General features: G+C 33.8%; 2 protein-coding genes across 4 annotated transcripts; one reads left to right on the plus strand and one right to left on the minus strand.

Moving 5' to 3' along the window:
• Positions 1–220: 220 nt before the first annotated feature.
• Positions 221–2,846, plus strand: SpdS (Spermidine Synthase). Of its 3 annotated transcripts, XM_090160417.1 has the most exons (9): positions 221–334; positions 400–504; positions 633–725; positions 1,035–1,167; positions 1,230–1,597; positions 1,653–1,736; positions 1,801–1,946; positions 2,009–2,131; positions 2,197–2,846. In XM_090160417.1, the coding sequence occupies exons 3-9, from the start codon at positions 680–682 to the stop codon at positions 2,257–2,259; spliced, it is 963 nt and encodes a 320-aa protein (XP_090016543.1). In that variant the 5' UTR covers positions 221–334; positions 400–504; positions 633–679; the 3' UTR covers positions 2,260–2,846. The 3 variants fall into 3 exon arrangements, with proteins under 3 accessions (XP_090016543.1, XP_090016544.1, XP_090016545.1); XM_090160418.1 differs by lacking the exon at positions 400–504 and having other exon boundaries at positions 223–334; XM_090160419.1 differs by lacking the exons at positions 400–504; positions 633–725 and having other exon boundaries at positions 225–334.
• On the minus strand, positions 2,721–5,004 carry LOC149925296 (beta-1,3-galactosyltransferase 6-like). Its single transcript, XM_090160416.1, has one exon. It carries the CDS (start codon positions 4,696–4,698, stop codon positions 3,637–3,639), a length of 1,062 nt encoding a protein of 353 aa, XP_090016542.1. The 5' UTR covers positions 4,699–5,004; the 3' UTR covers positions 2,721–3,636.
• Between the last annotated feature and the right edge of the window lie 6,581 nt (positions 5,005–11,585).

Genomic DNA, 11,585 nt, shown 5'->3' on the forward strand with positions numbered 1-11,585 from the left:
AAACTTTCAAAATTTGGTAATCTTTTAAAATTGACTACTGAACGTTTTAGGTTAATGAACTAAATGAAACAAATTATTAAAAAGCTATAGTAACACCTCTGGAATAAAAATAATAAATACTTTCCAAAACTTAGCGCACACTGATACTCCAGCATAGTAGTAGAATAACTCCCAACGGTAGTTTCCAATCATTTATTCTAACTATACTTTTTTTAGTCAGGCGTTTTTTTTTAGCTGCGGTGCTTTGGCGAGCTAGGGCATATACCTATTTTTATAGTAATAACAGGTAAAGAGACATTTTTAAGGAACCCGCTTCCCTGAAAAGTAGTTGTCTGTAAGTATTGGAATGGATGTATACAAATAGCTCATGACATTGTGTTTAAAACATGGTTTGTGAAGTTTAAAGTAGTCACCCTCAAGCTAAAGCCTTGTACAGGATTTTGGGCTAGTGATGTAAAGATGACTAAAACACTGCAAACGTTGATCCAAATTCAGATCTAACAGGTGTTTGGTTTAATGAGTTGTTGGCTAACTTGTGTACCCAATAACAATAATGACATGGCGTTTCAAATGTTTTTATTTTTTTAATAAAAATGAACCTCAATATTAACCTTTTTTTGGTAACTTCATAGTTACCCTAAGAATTTTGGCTAGAATCAAGTTGATTCAATCAACTATCATGAATGAACCCAAAGGCATTGAACAAACCATATATGGGATAGAAGGTTTGAAAATACTAAAAATGTTAACAAATTATCCTTCAAAATATTCAGTAAATTAATGCGCAGGGCATTCTGATGAGACCAAATAAGTCGCATTTGATTGCACCGGTATATAAATTTTCTGACCACTGATGTGGCCATAAAATGCATGATGTATGCTTCACTAACATAAGCATGGCAATAAAGCAAAACTATGGAACATATACTATTCTTATAATATTTCTTTCTATACTCTTAAAATTTGTAGAATTGCTGGACAAAGAGTATAAATAAACGGGCACACTAACTAAAGATTCTTTTTACCCTTTAAAGGAATGGATACATTTAGAAAAGGCTGGTTTACGGAATGGGATAATATATCACCCGATCTCGCCCTATCTATTTCAGTTGACAAAGTGTTTTATCACGAACAATCTAAATATCAGGATATTATAGCCTTTCAAAGGTGGTTTTTTTTGAAGAAAAAGTAATTCCACAGTCCGCAATAACAAAAATTTCTATTTGCAGTAAATTATTTGGAAGAGTTTTGGTATTGGACAATGCGATACAATGCACAGAAAAAGACGAAAGTTCTTACCAAGAAATGATTTCCTTTTTGCCATTGAATTGCCACCCCTGCCCTAAAAAAGTACTAATTATCGGAGGAGGCGATGGAGGTGTTGCTAGGGAAGTTGTTAAACATCCCATGGTTGAAAGCGTGATTCAATGCGAAATTGATGAAAAAGTTATTGAGGTGTCCAAGAAACATTTGCCCTTTATGGCAAAAGGTTTTGATGATCCCAAAGTACATTTACATATTGGGGATGGTTACGAATTTGTCAAACAACAGCGAGAAGAATTTGACATAATTATAACAGATTCTTCTGATCCAAAAGGTTAATATCTATATTTGGCACATAGGATCAAATCTTTAAATCAAACCTTTTACAGGACCCGCTGTGGTACTGTTTCAAAAACCATATTATGAAGCCTTAAAAAATGCCTTAAAGCCTGATGGAATTATCTGTTCACAAGGTTAAAAAACCTAAAGCCAATTGGTATTGACTATCCCTATTTAATATAAATATTTATTCAATAGGAGAATCTTTCTGGTTCACTTTGGAATTGGTTCGCAGTATGTTATCAATGTGCCGAATTGTCTTTCCTGTAGTTAGTTACGCATCTACTTATGTTCCAACATATCCAGGAGGGCAGATAGGATTTTTCTTATGCAGTAAATCGGTGGTAATGTCAATTATTGTATTAAAAAAATATATTTTCCATTGTGAATTTTTTTTTAAATTTAGAAAACTAATTTTGAAGAACCATTGACAAAATTCTCCGAAAAACAAATGGACGAGATGAAACTTCAATATTACTCCCCAGAAATTCATAAAGCTTCGTTTGTTTTACCTCGATTTGTAAAAAAGGTATAATTATGACACAAGTGAAATTCTAACTCAACATCTTACCGCATTTCTAAATTTATATAAAGGCTATTGAAAAAGAAAATCCATTGGGCAAAGAATTGAACTATCAAGGATTCATTGAAAAGTGAATGAATGAATGCCTAGCCATTCTAGCAGAGTCAGTTACAATATAAATTCTAGTATTCCGTCCTTTTTGTAATGTTAATATAATTTTGGGAAACAATTCTACATTATAACAATATAAGTTTAATATGTACAAGAGTGGCTTTTGCTTTGAACTATTTTTGTTACAGCAAAAGTGCTATAAAATTAGCATATTTTGCGGGTAAAAATATAAAAGGTTTTATTTTTTAATAAATTAAATTTATAAAAAAAATATTGTTGCTACTTCAGAAATGGTTTAAAATATTTGTTTTTAAACATTGGTTTTTATATATGTTATTTGTATATAACCATAAGATAACAGAAAATCAGGTTTTATATAAATGCTCTAGTGGCCTTAAATGTTAAAAAGTAAATAATTGCTTAACATTTCACTGTTAACACGGGTAAAACTTGGGTCCATAGTAATGTCAACGTATAATGATGCATCTTTGCTACATTATTTATGAACAAATCAAATATTGGTATGTTGACTGTATCAGTAATTCATAAATATTTACTAATAGGAAAATAAAAACCATTTATAGATAATGTTATTTTGTACTCAAATGACAAAATTTTACGAATAAAGTTCTTAAAGAAATTTAGAAGTATTTTAATTTATTTTTTTATGAAAGACAATGGTCTGCCAAGCCGTGATGACTTATGCACAGACACGTAGGTACAAGGATGTTTACTGAGTAAACTGAATTAACAAACAGATACAAAACAAGTGAAATAAAAAAAAGAAATATACAATAATGACTGAATATTGCCAAACAGTGGGGGGTGGGGTCACGAAGAGGTTTGTAAATGGTTACTCAAAGAGGAATGAAATTGCGAATAGTCAGGAATCTAAACAATAGTTTGTGGGAGAGCATTCCAGTCACTAACAACAGAGTGGAAGAAAAAATTTAACCGGCGAGTGGTTCTCACCCGGGGTTTGACTAGTTTGATGGAGTGACCCTGGTTCGAGAACCGGAGTCTAAGGAAAAATAGTCCGAAAAGCCCAGAACCAGATTCTTGTGAAAAAATTTGACAAGTAAGCATAAATTGTTGAGTTTATGTCGAATCATGACTGGTTGAATATTTAGAGCCTTTGCTCGAGCGAGGACAGAGGGCCGAGACTTTGTTAGCCAATTTAGTAAACTGGTTTTGGGCTTTTTGGAGCGAATGTTGGTCAGTCTCCAAGTATGGAGACCATACTGGAGAACAATAATCGAATATGTCATCTGTCATCTTCACTTGTTGCAATGAACTAAATATTAAGGTATAAACTAACGAACCATTTGCCTGTTGGCAAAATATTGCTTAAGGGTGAAATGGGTAAATATGGCAATATTTTAGATAATTACTAAAAGGGGCTACTTTTCCATAACTTTGGTTCCATTACTTTTACAACAAAGGGAAGGGAGAGCCTCCCAATTGTAAGAGTAGGAATTTCTGTGTTGAATTTCCAAGTCACACATTTTACCATTCTTCATTAAGTTTTGGTACTTTCGTACCATATCTTGATTAGTCTGTTTGTGAGTGACTAGGTAAGAATTCAAACACCCACGGGATTCGTATTCTGTATCAAACTCTAAGCCATGGACTCTATCTATTTTAAGTGGAGCTAGCCAAGTTCCTAATGATACATCTTCGTTGTTATATAACTGTAACAGATCAGAATTCTTGGCTATGAAAGATACCAAATCAGAAGACATGATATAACCACCACCCCTTGCGTAAGGTAAATAACGATCGCACAAAATCCAATTCTTCTCAGCCCATTTTCCATAATGTTTCACTCTGGCGCTACCATCAAAATATCCCCAATAAAACCGACTATGTTTTTTTCTGTCTTTCAGAAATGCATAGATTTTATCTATTCGAGCAAAAGAATCATCATCTACCTTTAAAAGATAGGAAAATTCAACATTTTTATCAAACCATTTGATACTGTTAAGTAGTTTTAAAGTTAAATTCTTATAAGAGTCTACAACATTATCTAAAAGTAAGAGATCACCAAATTCTTTGTTTTCAATTTGGAGATTTAAACTGTCTTTCATCTTGACCCGTTCATTACCAATTATAAATACATGGTGCATATCTTTAATGCCGTTACTCTGTAATAATGTTAACCAAGATTCCCTGATGTACTTTCTTCGCAAAAAGTTGTTACGGCCACTTAAGATTGCCAGAATAAGAAACTTTCTAATCGTTTTAGACTTTGTTTTACTAGAGTCATTGTAACTCCGAACAAAATCATACGGAGTGCCAAGCGAAATGAACAGTGGATTAGTAGATGGATACCGCACTGGTTTGTCATTTATCCAACCTTGGCTCAATAGACCGAATATATATCCGACTGAAAATGCCGAAAACAAAGAACACGCAGCGATCACCCGCCACTGAAAATTACTAGCACCAATTGTCTTCTTCATTCTTTCCTACTCCCTTCGTAAGCCTATAAATAGTATTTCGACTGTTTAAAATTAATTCAAACTTGCAGCGATCATGATATATTTGAATCTCTTCGCGATTAAATCTAATAACGATGTAATTGTTTGTACATGCTCAGCACAAAATATACACGGTTCACAAACACAGTAACACACTGTTACCTTGGATTAATAATAGAAGCTAACTTCCTGGATATAGCACTACCCTGAGAACAAGGAGGATTAAGGGAAGAGAATGTGCCCAACATTTTCCCGACGCGTCCTAGCGCCATCTATCGGCGGACGTAGCTCAGGCGGTTGTGACGCAACGGGGGCGCATTCGGGAAAAAATGTTGCTCCTCTCTTGAAAACGTTTCTTTTTCTCTTTCTCCTCCTGCGCAGTCGTGAGTGACGTCTCTGGAGTTCGTGTTTTCGGGAGACCGAATATTAACTGACTATTAGCTTTTTGGGAATCAAATTGAATAAAAAAAAATTGTTATTTCTAATAGTTTTTTCAATTTAATATTTGAGAAAAATCGGAAATATTTGAGAAATATCGGAAATATTTGGAAATCAGAAATCTGGTGTACAATTTTTTTCCTAGTGGCTACCCCCTCGACCGCTGTATTAGACAATAATTTTAAACATCTACTTAACGAACAAAAGTTCTGTGCCTAATTCTTTTTGGCGGTGTAAAATACACCCTCGACGCATTCGAAACTGTGATTAGACTCCCTATAGATGAATAAGTTTGTTTGATCAATTAACTGGTGTAATTAGGTTTAAAAGAATGAAAAATAAGTAAATTAAAAAAATCAAGAACTATAGATATTTTATCGTAGTTCAAGTGATATTTATTAAAAAAATTATCATTGACGGGTTTCACAAATTATGTAACGCCCAAAAATCACATTCCCCGTCATTGAAAAGAAGGGAACAAACACCACCCGGAAGACTCACATTGGTCGAAAGATTTTATGAAAGGCGAACCGAAGGTCGCGAAAAAGAATTCGGTGAACCAAATATCATCAGATGATATTTGGTTGAACACAACGTTTCGGTGTTTCTTTGACGAATGCGACACTTTAACGAAGTATGGTTAGGGTTGTTGAGTTTACTTTCAATGAAGTTTCAATGTATACTAATAATAATAAGTAGCTAGGCTTATTTCCAAAGCACCACCTTAGGTCCAAGCAGTGGCGTAGCCAGGATTTTGTTTCGGGGGGGGGGATTAAAAAAAAAGGAAAAAAATCAAAATATTTGTACGTACGACCATACGTTTCGGGGGGCATGTGTCCCCTGTGCCCCCCCCCCTGGCTACGCCACTGGGTTCAAGTCATCTAGCGACTTTCAATGCCTTTAAAATTAACCTTTTATCCATGTTTCTTCCGCATAAAAACCACACAAGCAATCGTCCTCCCAGTGGCGGCCTAAGGGGGGGGGGCAGTCCGCCCCGGGGACCAGGGCAGCAGGGGGTGCCATCGGAGAAGCTCGAGGGGGGGGGGGTGCAAATCAGAACGATTAGACTGGAGGAAAACGGACCCGTGAAAACTTCTGCACGGACCTGGGGGGTGTCACAAAACACTGCCACCGCCCCGGGGACCCAGCCTTCTTAAGCCGCCACTGCGTCCTCCACCCAAATGTCGCATTCGTCGAACCACGGACTGCAAATTTACAGTCCGTGGTTGAACAAACTCTCACCTTCCTAAAAACTTTTTGTGCGTTACATAATTTGTGAAACACGTCAGTTAAATTAGGAAATATCACTTGAACTACGATAAAATATCTAGTTCTAGAATTTTTTTTAAAGATTTACTTTTTTATCATTCTTTTTAACCTAACTACACCAATTAATTGGACAAACAATTTTATTAATCTATAGTGAATTTAATCACAGATTTGATTGCGTCGAGGGTGTATTTTACACCGCAATTTAACGAATAAAGCACAACACTTTTGTTCGGTAAGTAGACGATGTTTAAAATTATAGTCTAATACAGCGGTGATCCCAAAGAAAGCCCTTTTAAAGGGAATATAACCTCAGGTATTTGGTGTGGAACACCAACGCTTGCAGCTCTGGCCGCTCTTGCCTTTGGCTTTAAAAATGTTTGGCGCCACTGTACAGGGACATTTGAAAAATTGAAGGGGTTTTCCGTAAAGATTGCTTGGCAGGTTATATTCCCTTTAAAGGTCAAAATCGTCATGTTTATAGTAATTGATCTGTATTATAGGATATTATTAACTTTCAGAGATAATAAAACAATAAAGTTTGACATTGAAATTTACTAAAAAGATCGCCCATTTACTCACCACTGGCATAGTGTAGAGAGCTGTTGGCTTGATCGCGAGGCATGCAGGGCTTTCCACCACCTTCCTACGTATTGTAACCCGGCCACCTGAATTAATGGCTTCAAAAGTCGCTTGATGACTTAGGCCTAAGGTGGTGCCTTGGGTATTAGCCTAGTTGATTATTATTATTATTATTATAGTTTGACCACTAATTGAAAAGCCAAAAAAAGCAAACAGTAATAGACTTACTCATCAACATTGTAATTTAAATAGCTATGGATGGCTAACCATGAAAGTAAAAATGGTAGTGTTGTAAGTCGGAAAATTTTACGTATTTTTCCGAAAAAAATAAAAAAAGTTTTCATTCCATGATTAGTCTAATCAAGAATGTATTTATTTATACTCAGGGAGAATGAATATGTCGAGACTATCGACGGACACGTTGAGCCCCTAACCCCGTCACGCTAAGGGGGGGGGGGAGGAAAAAAGGAGGCGGTCTTATTTTTTGCGTCCTCGCAGCCGCGTTAATCGCATCGAAAAACGTAATTTTTAAGAACCAATGAGATTGCAGTATTATTTGATTTTATTAAAACGGAGCAGCATACTGGGGGGCCCAACGGGTGGAATTGGAGAAACGCTAGAAATAATCTCGACATATTCATTCTCCCTGAGTATAAATAAATACATTCTTGGTCTAATATATTGTTTGCAAATTTAAATAAAGCGGCATTTTCGCCTAATTTTTTCTAATCAAAAAGTAAAACTAAACCTCTAGACTAGTTTAAACTGATTAACAATGTAACACTATAATGCTTTTTAGTATGTTTACTGATATTAGACATTTCCGCGTTTTATTTTTCCGGAAAATTAACAACACTAAATAATGGACAAAGCGGTATAGATAAAATATATTCGAAAAGATAGATGTACTCTCTATATAGATAGATAGATAGAAATATATAATTACAAAGAGAGGGAGAGAGATAAATATTAGTAAAGATTTAGAAAGATAAAGTTATAAATTGATAGATAGATAAATACAGTAATAAATAGATAGATAAATACAGTAATAAATAGATAGATAAATACAGTAATAAATAGATAGATAAATACAGTAATAGATAGATAGATAGATAAATAAAGATATAAATAAATACAGTAACAGATAGATAGATAAATAAAGATATGAATAAATAGATAGATAGATAAATAAAGATATAAATAAATAGATAGATAGATAAATAAAGATATAAATAAATACAGTAACAGATAGATAGATAAATAAAGATATGAATAAATAGATAGATAGATAAATAAAGATATAAATAAATAGATAGATAGATAAATAAAGATATAAATAAATAGATAAATAAAGATATAAATAAATAAATTGAAAGATATATTAATTTTCGGATATAATACTACTAACAAATTTCCAAAAAAATGGTTTTCAGAATTTGTAAACAAAATGTTTTAATTGAATATAAAAAAATCTAAAGCTCAACGTTTTCACATTAAAATTAAGTAAAATCAATCGATTGGAAGCGAAAGTATGCCTTTTAAAAATGGATCGAATTGGTGCTAATATAGTTTAAATGAACGTTAAATTGAATAGTGTTCATTAAATCTTTAAATAACGCGACATTAACTTGCTAATCGTACCTTCGCTCAAGTAAAACACGAATTAAAAATAAGTAAAGTTAACGATAAAATTGGGTGGGACTCGTATAAAATAAATCCAACGCGACGTCTTGATGGTATGCCTTTTCTCCTCGTAGATACAAACGGGAGGTAGGCCACTGGTAGGCCCTTTCTTAAATAGCGAAAATTCGTTTAAAATGGGAAAATAATCGATTAACAGGAGGTAGGCCACCGGAAGGCCCTTTCTAAAATAACGAAAATTCGTTTAAAATGGGAAAATAATCGATTAACGGGAGGTAGGCCACTGGTAGGCCCTTTCTTAAATAGCGAAAATTCGTTCAAAATAGGAAAATAATAGATTAACGGGAGGTAGGCCACTGGTAGGCCACTGGTAGGCCACTGGTAGGCCACTGGTAGGCCACTGGTAGGCCTTTTCTTAAATAGCGAAAATTAGTTTAAAATGGGAAAATAATAGATTAACGGGAGGTAGGCCACTGGTAGGCCCTTTCTTAAATAGCGAAAATTCGTTTAAAATAGGAAAATAATAAATTAACGGGAGGTAGGCCACTGGTAGGCCCTTTCTTAAATAACGAAAATTAGTTTAAAATGGGAAAATAATAGATTAACGGGAGGTAGGCCACTGGTAGGCCCTTTCTTAAATAGCGAAAATTCGTTCAAAATAGGAAAATAATAGAATAACGGGAGGTAGGCCACTGGTAGGCCCTTTCTTAAATAGCGAAACTCCGTTTAAAATGGAAAATAATCGATTAACGCGACACTGGATGTCAGGCAACAAGTCGTCTCTCTCCCTTTTGTCGTGAGAATCGAGTATAAATATTTATCTCACTGCGCCGTAGTTTTATTTATTTTTGACAGAAGTAACATAATATTTTAATTATAATTTTACCAAGTTATAATACAATGGAATATAATATTATGAAATACAGTATTATGAAATATAATAGATTATAAAATATATTAATATGAAATATAATAGATTTTAACATATGATATTATGAAATATAACAGATTATAAAATCATATCGATCCATGTTAGTTTTAGGTCCTGGTGGAATTAGAAATAAAATATTAATATTATTTTTACGAAGAATTACCCGTGAAAAGGTTTAAAAATATTTATTAATAATATTTTTTTTTTGTATTATAAGCTTCGAGCTTAGGAAATATAGCGCCATCTGCCTTAATAACCATCAACTAAATATGTGAAGAAATAGCAGATAACATTTGAATTTCTAGGTTTTTCGGTTAAACTTTCGGTTGTCGCGCAGAGAGAATTTTGAACGAGCAGACAGCTTTCATGTATTCAATTTAAACCTCGGTCGGTAGGCGGCGATACTTATGACCAAAATTTAAACTACGCACGAAGCCACGAACCCTATAGAGACGTTTCGAACCGCGGCTCGTCGTTCCATAATTATATTAAATATAATGATATAAAATTAAACAGAAATTGAAAATTGCTGGTTAATATAATTTAAAATTGGGCGACTTTTACTTCAACGTATCGTTTGAGAATATTTAAAAAGCCAAAAGGAACGACAGACAAATGAAAGTAAACTATATGCTCCCTCTAATTCGGTCTCCCGAAACACGGCCAACTTCGACCGCGCGTACCGTGCTTTAGCGGCCCCGTCAATCGCCTCGCATCTAATGTTAATTTGCGTGTATGAATAATCCCGATAGGGGCGCTACATACGACCAAAAACCTACTATCACCAAAGGCGGGGAATACAAGCGAAATCGCGGAAAAATGTTTTTTCTTCGGTTTTCCACTTTCCTATTTAGAAAAACAAGGTATAGTAAGTTAAACTATCTTTTCGCAATATATTTATGTATAATTCATAATTTAAAAAAAAATATTACCTTATAAATATTTAATGAAGAAAAAGAGACGCGTTTTTTACGCGAAGGCGCCATATTAGAATACGTAGTTTTGAAGGCTGTAGAGGTGTTTAGAGCGTTTTGACGCGTAAATAATGTCTCTCTTAAAATTTATAAATCTTTAATAATAACAAATCTTTATTAATAGTATATATATATAGCAAATTCACGATTTTATAACCGTTCTTAGGTAGTATTTTCTGTAAATGTAATTAGTTTTAAGAGTAAGAATTTTAAAACTAATATAATTGAAGATAAAAGATGTTTAGGTACATCTTTGGAACTAAATAGGTAAAAGATTATGGTCTACAGCCTGCATTTCAAGGAGGATGATTTCTGTTCATGTTTGTACCTTTATTATGGAAAATAATTTCAGTCAGATAAAATTACAAACCGGCCCTTACTAAATTTACAATATTATTCTAGGTTTAAAAAGACGAAAGCTTAAAACTTGTTGAAACTTAAAATTATAAATTATTGCGCTTAATATATATTTTAACTTAATATTATTTAATAAAAAATGTTACAGTGAATCTTCTTTTCACTTTTTGTTTTATTTATTTATTTAAATGTGTTTCAAGTATTAAACAATAATACTATGTTGCTGGCAGCATCTAGAGGATGTTCTTGGTTTCTGTTTAACTCTTTTATAATTTATAAACACCGTTAAAAAATTAGAATCATTAAAAAAATATTATACTATTAGTTAAATATTAACCTACATTCGGTTTAATTTAATGTTATTTAAAATTTATTTAAAAATAATTGTTTTTGTGGATTTTTCCTATCTGACTAACGTTAAATTTTGGTCGTAGCGAAAGCCTGGTGGGAAAATATATACACGGTAAATTCAGGCGATTGACGGGGCCGCTAAAGTGTGGTACGAGTGATCGAAGTTGGCCGTGCCCGAAAGCATGAATTCCAGAGACGTCACTCGCGACTGCACAGAAGGAGAAAGAGAAAAAGAAACGTTTTCAAGTCTAGAGAGGAGCAACATTTTTTCCCGAATGCGCCCCCGTTGGCTGCCCGCGCTGTACCAAACCCCCGAGTTTGAACAA

Source organism: Leiobunum rupestre, chromosome 10 (genome assembly GCF_980474605.1).
Source record: "Leiobunum rupestre chromosome 10, qqLeiRupe1.1.hap1, whole genome shotgun sequence".
NCBI classification, from domain to species: Eukaryota; Metazoa; Arthropoda; class Arachnida; order Opiliones; family Sclerosomatidae; genus Leiobunum; species Leiobunum rupestre.